Here is a 12,110-nt window from a genome sequence, read left to right as displayed (position 1 = left end):
GATCCTTATATAACCTTTAGGTTCTGGACACAAGCTTAACTAGGTGTGATATGCATGCATCGTACACATGTATTGCATACTATATCGCTGATCTAAAAAGTAACATTCACGTTCAGGAATGGAATAACAATTTATGTTTCTAAAAGTAAATCTTCAAACATCTTTTTATTTTTTTCCTGTCTTTGCATGGTAGAAAAATATATCAGAAACATAAATAATTAGTTGATCTTTATTAACACACGCATTTTATAAAAAAAAATTTAAGCTGTTCAAATTTCAACTGATGGAAAATGATATACGACACGATTATCTAATGTATTGGATACAAAGTGAAGCTTTTCACAAAATGATACATATCTACAATAAATTATTGCTTTTTTTGCTTTCTAATCCATAATAAATGTTAAAAGTATAATTGCATTTTGACATTTTTTCCTTGAATTTTTAGAGTATATATCTATTTAACATCATTTCTCTTGACGTAAGCATGGTAAGATTGTAAAATCTCTCAATATTGGTAAAACCTGATCAACTGATTATAAAACATTATATCTTTTAACATACCTCATAAATGTTTCTCTTATAATCGAAGACTTTTTTTTATGTATTCAGCATAATGAAAAATGTCTTGATTCACACTATATGAATAAGTCAAAGTATGAATGCAATAGTTAAAACGATCCTTGATAATTGGATAGCGGTTGCTATCAACTACTTGTCTTCAATCTTAACACATCAAAATAGGAACTTGAAAGTGACTAGTGGCTTTTCATTTGTTATACTAGGTCGATGCTGCTGTAAAAGCTTTCAAAGAAGCAACTAATTTCGATTCTTCGACAACAGCAGAAGTAGAATCAAACACAGACAGTGCAACATTGAGTCAGTCTGCTCCAAATTTGCTGGCACAGTTAAGGTAAGCTACATATAGCATTACAATACAAGATACACAGTGACTGATTTTGAGGTCAACAATAATGTTTACATGACCTTGAACAAAGTGAAAACAGTCACTGCAAATAACATGTAGTAATATATACATGTAGCCACATATTTGAAGTTCCTGAACTACTATTTAAAGCTACTATAACGTATATAACGTCTGTAGTTTATATGAATATGACAGTTGTTTCAGCTTTTGATTTTGTCATCTGATAAGGGACTTTCCGTTATGAATTTTCCTCTAGTTTAGTATTTTTGTGGTTTAATTTTGTACTCATACGTTCATTTACTTGAATTGATAGGTTTGTCTACTAAGCTTATTACCTGATATGTGTGTTTACAAAATGCTTTGATATCTCTTTTGAAATGTGAAGTACAGGCAGCAGCTATTTTCTGATATTCAAACCCAATTAAACCATTTATAGAAATCTGAAACGAATTACATTTCTTTAAGGAGGTTTTAAGTACTTTTTTTAATAATTAGGTTATAAAGTATCTCTGACAGGCAAAGTTAACCTAAGACGGATTTGATAATTTTTTTGGCCCTTTTTTCTAGTCATATAGCTCTTCAAATGATTTGGTCTTTTACATCATTATCTTCCAAATTTTTAACTGTGAGCATTCTTGGTGATGGTCAATCAAGAATAGTGCCTCGGACGTGTTGTTTTCGTCCTTTTTGAAATTGGGAAAAATCAGATATGAAGACAGAGACGATTCATAAATCCTATTTACGCTTCATATGAGGATATGCCAACTAAACGCTAATTAGACAACATATGTTTTAGAAACATTTTGAATAACAGTTATGAAGAGAACACATGTTTTGGACCAGTCAATCACTTCTTTACTGAGAAAATATTTTATTTGTTTATTGATTCATGAAAGAAAATTTGTTTTGCCATGAACAAACGATCACCGAAACAAAACATAATCACCATAGCTTTACTTAATAATAATTTTGACTAAAAAGTTGGGGCAGAGACTTTTCCCTAATTTACTGTCGCCCAAATTCTGTTCAATATTATTAAGTTAGAAGTAAATAAAAACAAAAGTTTATAAAAATGATTGCGTTCTAAGCGCTTGTCTGGATTTCCATAATCGGGAGCGCAAAAAAAATGTAATTATCAAAAAAGATGAGTGGCATTAGTAATACAGTTCTTTCAATACATTTGTAGCTATGCTGAAATGAAAAAGTATGGAACAAGTAATAAGGATGCTATTGTTAGTACCATCTCTCAAGCTGATACTGAAGTTCTATCAAAGACACAAATGAAGGATGGATTCAAGTTTGTTATGGACTCAGTTGTAAGCTATTTTTTTCTTTATTTGATATTCTTCCAGTATATCATGTTGAGACAGTTATCTTAATAGTTAAGATTGTGTCTTTGTGGATAAAGTATCATCACTTTAAACTTTACACCAAATGTATCCAACTGTAACTTTGTAATAAACTTTAAACATTGATTGCAATACAGTAAGAGATTTTTATACCAAGGTTCCTTATGTAAAAAAAATGATCTGTTGCCAACGCAGCACCTTATATGTATAAAATGTTGAGCAAATATTAAAAAAAGGAAGATGTGGTATGATTGCCAATGAGACAACTCTCCACAAGAGTCCAAAACGACACAGAAATTAAACAACTATAGGTCACCTTCAACAATTGAGCAAAGTCTGTACAAAATCTACTTTATAAATTCAGCATAGATACAAGGATTAACATTTTGTACGCCAAATGTGCATTCTGCCTACAAAGGCTTATCAGTGAAGCTCAAACCAAAACAGTTAAAATAGCAAACAAACAATTAAGCTTTGTTTCCCCGTTGTTCTCTGTAATGTAGTTCTATATCCCGTATTTGTTTCTGAATTTCAATATTTTGGTTAAAACACTTTTTTAAAACGTAGTTATTCGTCACGAGAAAATTATTAATGTATAAAATAATTGACTATTTGCCTCACACATGGAATAAGTTATTAACACCAAAACCTTTTGAAAGGAGAAAGGAATTTAAGGAAGTTTGCTTGTCATGTTTTGGGATTTTTGTCAAAATTTCGGAATCCTCTGGTTTTATCCATTTGATAGCCTTAAAAAAAATTGCCCATTGATCCCCATTTTTCTTTTTATAAATCTTTTACATGTATAATGATAAGCCATCTGTTAAAGTCTTATAAAATTTTAATTATTTTTTAAATAGTTTTTGAGATCTTAAACTTGTCAATGATAAACCTATGAAAAGTCAAGAGAGAATATTTTCCCACCAAAATGTCAATGGCTAATATCTCGAAAACAAGCACATTGACCTATATATTGTGTTTGCTCTTTTTATTCCTTTATTAATCCCCTATCAATATAAACGAGTGTTTTAGAAAGTTAATTATTCTTAAACTGAGAAGCGAACTCCCTTAATATAGAAATTCATGTGTCATAAACATTTTTCAGGGAAAGACTACTTCTGGTGAAATTACAAAAGACGATCTAGATACTGCTGGAAATATGGTCTGTGGAATTGATAGCACAGCACTCGATAGACTTGACGCCGACGCTTTGGAAGAATATGCAACCACAATTGAAAAATGTTCCCTTGGCTCAGTAGAAAGAAAAGCTTTAGGATCGGCTGTAATGAAAAAACTTGATTTGTAAGATTTTCTCTTTCTTAATTTACCATGATTTTTATATCATTTATTTTATAAATTTTCTTGATGTATTTTTTTTCAATTAGCCTACGAAAAATGTATTTTGCTGAATTCTTTCAGTGTTTTGGAATTTGAATTTTATTCTACTATTAGAATGTTTTTTACTTATATTTTTGTAAAACAAATATATTTATGTGATAAACTGCTGCAATCAAATGTGTGAGTTTAGGCCCGTAATGATAGCGTGTTGAGTGTTATATTCGTATATAATACACCATCAAGTAGCAGTTTGTTTGTTTGTTTGTTGTTTTTTGTCTATCTTTTTTTTTATTAGTTTTTAACTAAATACCACAAAACGTAAATCATGGTTTTTCACTTTCCTCGAGGGTATCACAAGCCCAGTAGTCAGAACTTATGTGCTGACATGAATTATCATTGATATGGTTATATTTATAAATTAACTGTTAACAAAACTTTTAAATTTTTGAAAAACTAAGACTTTTCTACCTCATGAATAGATTACCTAAGCTGTATTTGGTAAAACTTTTAGGAATTTTTGTCTTCAATGCTCTTCAACTTCGTACTTTATTTGGCTTTTTAACTTTTTTGGATCCGAGCGTCATTGATGAGTCCTTTGTAGACGAGACGCGCGTCTGGCGTAAATATAAAATTTAATCCTGGTATCTATGATGAGTTTATTCATAAAACAAGAACCATTTGATAGTAAATTATAAGCACAGTGTACGTTTTTTTAGGAACGACGGATCCAAAGTGGACGCAACCAGTATAATGACTCTTGGAACCTCCGTTGCAGAAATGTCAGATACACAACTTGATGCTATTGACAAGGTAAATAACGTCCCTACAAAAATATTAAGGTTTGAAAATTCAGAACATTGAATTAATTTGGAATTTGTCTACATATACTAATAAAATATAGTATGTGAATATCATAAATGGTATTGAATTGAACCATTCAAATTTCAACTGTAACTTTTGAGTATTATTTCTTAGAAAGTCTGAGAATGGTTTACATGGACATAGATAAAACTATGTTACTTATACATACGGACTGTGTTGATTGAAAATACTTAAATTACATCACAGTGACATGACGGGAATATTTATTTTGTTTATTTAACTTTAATAGATTCAATAAGTCTTATTTAAAATTAAATGACTGATTCAATATGATTTTTTTATTGACCTCCCATTCAATAGAAATCGTGATTTTAATTTGTTTCTTTGAAATTCTTTTGATTATGCAATTTGATATTTATGTCATGTATTGATATTAGAGGGGTACTTTTTCCTTTTAATGCATCAACTGTTGACTTTTTACAGTCAGTTCTTTGTGATATGAGTGATAAGGTTGTGAAGTCATTTAAAGACAAGGAAGAAAAGGAAACAAAAAGGAAAATGAAAGGTTTCAAAATGGACACATCTACAGCAGACGACACCACTTTCAAGACAAATAAAAAGCGAGTAATGAAAAAACTTTTGGCTGTACAAGATGCATGCTCTTCTACCTCAGGCGCAAGTGCTGGACGACGAAAAAGGTCTACATGTAAGTATTATTGCAGTCAAAATAAAATAAAGTGTGTTTTATAATTTTGCAATAAAAAGCAAAATAAACCTGATAGGCATGTGGAGGAAAAAATGTGAACTAATGTTAATTCTTTAGTAAACATGAATATAGGCGATTGAGAAATAAAAATAGAAAACCAACGATTTTTTTGCACTACTGTCTTTAGTGTTCGAAATCGTATAAATGAAGTGTCAATAACCATTAAAGGCTTCAATCTTTTGAATTGATGCAAATTTTATTTGGGTTTGTTAAAAAACGAAGTGAGAAACTTCTTGATTTGCAACATATATCGCGTTCGTAATTGTACGTATAGGCTTCAATAACCGTATAAACATTAAAACAACGGTTCATTTCAGACTAAACTGTCTCAAATTTGCACGAAATTTTATTTCGTAATGTAAATGCGAAGTGAGAAACATTTTGTGTATTATATAGTGTCCATTGTTATATCGCTTCATTTCACATTTCTTGATTTTTTTGCCAGCATCTCTGACCTGTTCTTACATGACAAGCATAGGAACGTCTGGATTATCGGCAATCACCGTAGATCAAATAAACAATTTAGATGACACAGAATTTACAGACTGTATTGATATATTGGGAGCAGTAACGGATTACAGTACTGACCAGATAGACGCTCTAGTTACAGTTGCAAAACGTAACACTGTAAGCTTTAGTTATAAGGATTAAAAACATTTTGTAGGATTAATTGATGCGACTAGACTAGACCAAATAACTCAGAAAATTCGTTTACTCATTCACAAACCCCTATAACTGTGTGTAGTGTTATGTTTATAGATTATCGATGATCATCTCAACGAAATTGATTTTCTCGTTTGAGCAGGTATAGTTACGCTCGTTATTTGTCTGTCTTTTTTACCATTGTGTTGGCTTTCCTCTCTGAGTTACGGATTGGATCATCGCATTGCTATCTTTCTTTTTTGTTTCTATACTCTTTCTATAAAATTGTTCCAAACAATTTTAAACGGGTTGCCTCCACTTTATCTCTTGCTCTTTTTATATACATGACAATGAAAATATACGGTTTACAAACGAACTTTTAATACAGAAATATGACCTGTGCACCAGTATTTTTTATAAACAATTCCATAATCATTTACCCTCCAAGATTAAACAAACTTCTCATGTATGCAACCTTGCATTATACCATATATGATATCTATGTATTATCTTTTTTCACTGTATTGAAGACCCATCCGTGCCCCTCGGCTGTTTTCCACTTTCCTGGGTTGTTGTCTCTTTGACACATTGCCCATTTCCATTCTCAATTTTATTTTAGGTTTGGGGAGATCCAACAACATGGACTGCAACCACTGTTTATAGTGCAGGAGTTATTGTACAGGGATTAACAGTTTCTGAAATAGGTACCTTGACACTTGATTTAGATGCCGTCAGTAAACTTGGAGAATATGATGGCTGGACAGATGCTCAGGTAAACAAAAATATTTGTTTTATAATTCTGAAACAAATGTCTATACACAGTCCAAAAGCGTTTTGAATACCCATTACTTACTGCACTTTATACCAAAAGATTTTAAAGCATATCTGGTTTTTTTTTCAACTTCGAAACCTTAAAGTCGAAAACAAATTTCCCTATGCAGATTGAAAGCTTCTTGAATTAACAAAGTGTGCGCCGTATGTATAGTAAGTTATTCAAAACCGTCAATACAAACTGTAAATCAATTTAAACGGAACACAAGAAGCCTGATTTATGTTGAAACTGTAAGCGAAAAACACATATGACATACATATAATACAATAATCGAATAAAGATTGTATACGACATAATACAACAACCCAAAACAATAACGACACGATAGTTATAACGTTAATCTGTACAGAAAAAAAAAGTGTAGAAAAAAACTCAAAGTACTTAGTATTGTTCAAAGAGTTGTGAAGATGCTTTGAAAATTATCTATAATGCGTGTTTGATAAACCTTGTAAAGTTATGTTTCAAATAATCAATTGTATCAAATCTAAATGATTAAAAGAAAATGCGTGCATGGTTTGGAAAAGAATGACCGATTAGCATATGTTAGAACGATTTATTTTGAAATTATTTAAATAAATAAATTTAACAATTTATAAGCATTTCTATCTTTTTCTATAGAAAAACGCATTGTTTGAAAGATGGTTGACTTTGGAAAAATCAGACGATGCTAGCACAATAACATCGAGTGAATTGCGGTCCCTAGGTCATATGACATGTGGAGCAGAAACAGGTCATATCGATGTCATAAGTCACAGTGTTTATTCGTAAGTATCGTTGACTAGACGCGTGGTGCTAAAACACGGAAGGATACCGGTATATTATTTCATACAAAGCCGATGATATTATAATTGTAATAAAAAAAATATAATTGTATTTCGCCTCCAGAACAAATTAATGTTTCTAAAAAGAGCATACAAGTCGGCGTTCAGCTATTTAGTCTGCTTCATCTTTCAGTTATTTTTGTAATGAATAAAAAATTAGATGTGAATAATACATTTCAAATACTCTTTAAGCTATGTTAACTAATGTTGATTTTAAAAGTTATAGAAACAGTATAATTGTTTTCACTCTTTATATTCCCCTCTTCAAAGTCAAATCAAATAACAGAAATCGTATCAATCTTCTCATTGGATAAAATCAAAAGAACATAAATGTAACCCAAATTTTGTTCAAATGGCTTTTAAAGTACTTGATTTTCATGGTAATTTACAATGCGATCAAGGAAAATTGACAAGTGTTTTCTTCGTTACTTCAATAACGGGGGGAAAATTCACGAGTCCTAGTTTTAAGTCGAGGGCACATTGCATTGTCGGAAAATTTGTTGAAGACATAGATGGTTTCTTTTTGTGTAAACGACCACATTCCGAGACGTTAGAGTGAAAGGTCAAACTATTTTAGTACAAGATATGTTTAGGGGCAAACACAATAAGATATATAAGACCGGTAGAGTAGACATTTTCTTCGAAAATTTTCCCGCCTTTATTACAAGACGAGCACGCATGATAAATCAAAGTATACGTTAAATACATGATGTTACCTCATGTGCATGTCTGTTTCATTTATGTTTCATACAGATCTGCTGCTGACGCTGTTGGCGAGGTTACCACTTGTTCAGATGGTCAGCTCTCGTCTTTCATTACATTGGCAAAATCTGCATATGGATCCGATATCACAACTTGGGATTCAACAACCATTACAAATATTGGCATTGTGATAGGTTAGTTTATGTAAATCAAAAAGGTAGATCATGTGTTCTTTTCTGTGTATCATTTACGGGAATGTTGCAAGAATATTATTTTGGTTTAAAAATATTTAACCAACTTAAAGTTTCATGCAATGAAATCATCTAAATCTTTTAATTTAAAGAGGAAATCATAAAAAAATTGTAGTGTTATTAAGTTTATTTTCATTTTTATTTGATATTTTGCTACTATCTATGAGAAAGCAACTCTCTCATTGAATATTAATCAATTATTAATCCATATATCAGCTGTGATTTTGTTAATTTTAACTTGTTTTAACATGTTTAACGAAAAAACAAAGGCCGTGATTCCCGGTTTTTGTATGAAAATTAAAGAACATTGAACAAGAATTATTTTACAGAAGAGTTAAAAAAAGCTATCTTCACATATTTAAACACCCCTGCTACCTTAATATAAAAAAGAAGATCTGGTATAAATGCCAATGGGACAACGCTGCACAGGAGACCAAAAATGACACAGAAATGAACTACTATAGGTCACCGTAGGGTCTAAGCAAAGCCCATTCCGTATAGCATATGAACGAACTATAAAATCAGTTGAAAAAGGCTTAACCCATCCGATGGATAAAAATAAGTATTTCTGAATGAATCACAAAAAACAAAATCTTGTAAATGTATATTTTGTAACGGTAGACCGTCCAAATTTGTGTTCATTCAAAATAATTTTATTATAATAATGTTAAATATGAAAAAAGTCAATTGGTTGTGTTTAAACATGAATATCTGAAGATTCATGTTCACTGCATGTCGGTGCCCATGTTGCAGCCTTTTTGTTAGGCAACAAGATTATTATAACTCTAATTATTTTATAGCAAAATCAAATGATTCATCTTTTTTTAATCCTTTAATACAATGATTTGCATTTTTTTCAGGTGGTTTAACCAGCTCTGACATGTCGACACTGTCCGAAAGCCAAATTGATGCTATTGACTCAAATCATGTATCATACATTCCATCTTCAACATTTGCCGTAAGTAGTTCTTAAGAAAAACAAAATAACAGTTGTTTGGATAGTGGTTGCTTAATATTCAGTGACAACTATGATCTATATTTATATACCTACAACAGAAACTGGCGACGAAAACAATTAAAAATGAAAATATCTATTCAACTTGTCACGTTGTGTTCTGGAAATAAAGAGTTATGTTCCAGACATGTCCTATCACAACATGTTTTACTAAGACCTACGAGTTTTTTTAGTGAACTATATTAAGAAAACAGCACGTCTTTTCATCTTTTGTCTCATTTTTCTGTTGGTTTAAAAGGTATATATTTTGCTTTGTTTTATTATTGTATTTATCACGGTTGTAAATTGAAAAAAAGGTTTTCTGTTTTTATTATAATCTCAATGGTTTTTGTTAGAAAAAAATCCTTTAAAAAGTTTTCCAAATTTCGAAAATGTATTCCTGTATATATATACAAAAAATAATTCTGTGAGGTAACTAATCCATTCGATACATATATTTGAAAGCCAAAAAGATGTAAACAAGTGGTTCATCTTTTGATGTTCAGTACAATATAAACTTTAAAACATCACATACACTATTATTAATAACTTTACTATACACGACGAAACGGGCGTCTGGCGTATTCAATTTTAAGTCTGGTTCCTTTGATTACTATTTTTATCTGCGTTCTCTCTATGCTTTTAAATTTGTGAATGATAGCTAGTTTTGTCATTGCTTTTACATAGAAATGATATATCATGTTTTATTATACTGCAGGGACTTACAACAACTCAAATCAACACCCTTAGTGTTAGCCAAGCTCAGTCGACTACAACCAATCAAAGAAGTGCTTTGGATTCATCTCAGCTGGCTGCCTTGTCTAGTGTAGCTAATACTACATTCTCAGGATGTGAGTAATTTGTATAATAGAAAGATCAAATACTGTGGATTCATTTATTTTCGTGGCTGCCAATTTTCGTGGATTAGGTGAAACTTGCATGTTCGTGGATATTTAATTTCGTGGTTTTGCTGATGACTATATACAAACCTATAGAAAATTTATCATTCGTTGAACGTTTAATTTCGCAGTTCATCTGTACCAACGAAATCCACGAAAAACGGTATCCAACGAATATACATGAATCCACAGTAGTTTTACTAAATAGGCTAGGGTATAAGAGGAGGATCAAGACCTCACAAAACATGTTTTACACCGGCGGATTATTTGTATCTGTCCCAAGTCAGAAACCTCTAGCTTTTTGTTAGTCTTGTATATATTATTTATTATAATTGTGGTTCATTTGTATGTAAGACAGTTTAAAGTGACGTCAATTGCGCATAACTTTTTGTCTAGAATCAGCTTAAGCTCACTAGGTGGTAAATTTCTCGCTTCGTTGAAGACCCTTTGTTGGCTTTGTCTTTTAAACATTGGTAGGGTTGTTGTCTCTTTGGTAAATTCCCCGTTATAATTCTTTACTCTGTTATTTACTATTTCAAACGCGACGTAATAAGTCAACTTTGACTGATGAAGATTTCCCTTTAAAATGAATGATTGAATTGAAAATAATTACAGACAAAGACCTTTTTCAAATGTAAAAGATCAAATGACACACTTGTCCATAAATACCATCTCGAAAAAAAAAGGATTAAGCGACACAAACCCCCTTTAAAACCGAGGTTAACTATGGATTTCTGAAAACGATTCAACATAGAATTTATTGTACATTCTATTCTCTTCTTTAAATGAACAATTTGATGGGTACGTGTTTCGATTGACTCATTCCGTTATTGGTTTTAAAAGAAGAAATACTGCACAAGATTTCAGTTGTGTGGTTACTTTTATGTTTCCGTGGAGATTTTTAAAAGTACATTTATACCTCGTAATTTTGCCTAAGTCCGTTTAAGTTGTCTTTGTCCTGTTTTATATCCTTTTTGAATTTCAATTATAAAACTATCGTCTATTTATATAGACGTACTAGTACGAAATGAACCGACGAGTCAGTGTAAACTCTTCTTCAAAACAGTTCTCTAAATGTAGGAAGATGACCGCCAGAGATTGCAAAATAAAACATGGTTATTTTAATGATATTTAATCAACAAAATATTTTAAATCTCGAAATATTTGTGATAATGTAAATTTTAAACTTAGTCATCGACGATGCAAATTTGAATATAATTTTACAGTAAAACTAATTGTTTTTTGTGTTTTCATTGACATGAACCAGAGGAATTAGATTTAAAAAATAATATCCCTACAATTTGATACCTTAAAGATATTCTATCATGCAGCTGTTATGTTGATAAATATGTGTAAAATCATTTGGTTTTATTTTACAGGTGACATGATGCAAATGTCCTGGACTTTCGCAGTTTTCCTCGCTCTTCTATCGATGTACTTTGGACGAAACTAAGCAATATTTTTATAGTACAATTGTGTAAATATGCTAAATAATAAATGTAAAAAAACTTACAACGATGAATAGCTTTCATCTGCATTTTTTGTTGTAATAATGTATTTGCATATTCTCAATAGATATTGAAATATTTTTTTGTATTTTAAACATTTGAATAAATGTACATTACTTTAGCAATTCAAGATGTTTAAACGCGTAGTAATGTTTTTTTAAGATAAAAAATGTCAAGAAATTCCTTCCATTCTAATCTATGTGTTATATAGATATATATTTCTTGTTCTTGTTACAACTTTATTGTTATAGATTAAAATAT

General features: G+C 30.8%; 1 protein-coding gene across 1 annotated transcript in view; it reads left to right on the top strand.

Annotated features, from left to right (window-relative positions):
- LOC139488619 (uncharacterized) overlaps positions 1 to 12,110 on the top strand; it is a 36,603-nt gene extending 24,493 nt beyond the window's left edge. Inside the window, exons 16-27 of the mRNA XM_071274349.1 lie at positions 786 to 913; positions 2,115 to 2,244; positions 3,380 to 3,576; positions 4,329 to 4,422; positions 4,918 to 5,140; positions 5,646 to 5,827; positions 6,462 to 6,614; positions 7,293 to 7,438; positions 8,249 to 8,391; positions 9,309 to 9,406; positions 10,161 to 10,293; positions 11,721 to 12,110. Coding sequence (XP_071130450.1) covers positions 786 to 913; positions 2,115 to 2,244; positions 3,380 to 3,576; positions 4,329 to 4,422; positions 4,918 to 5,140; positions 5,646 to 5,827; positions 6,462 to 6,614; positions 7,293 to 7,438; positions 8,249 to 8,391; positions 9,309 to 9,406; positions 10,161 to 10,293; positions 11,721 to 11,794 — 1,701 coding nt within the window. The 3' untranslated portion in view covers positions 11,795 to 12,110. The remainder of the gene's footprint in view (positions 1 to 785; positions 914 to 2,114; positions 2,245 to 3,379; positions 3,577 to 4,328; positions 4,423 to 4,917; positions 5,141 to 5,645; positions 5,828 to 6,461; positions 6,615 to 7,292; positions 7,439 to 8,248; positions 8,392 to 9,308; positions 9,407 to 10,160; positions 10,294 to 11,720) is intronic.

This window comes from Mytilus edulis, chromosome 9, assembly GCF_963676685.1.
Source record: "Mytilus edulis chromosome 9, xbMytEdul2.2, whole genome shotgun sequence".
Classification (NCBI taxonomy): domain Eukaryota; kingdom Metazoa; phylum Mollusca; class Bivalvia; order Mytilida; family Mytilidae; genus Mytilus; species Mytilus edulis.
Note: the sequence above shows the minus strand (reverse complement) of the source record. Positions and strands in the feature narration are given on the sequence as shown.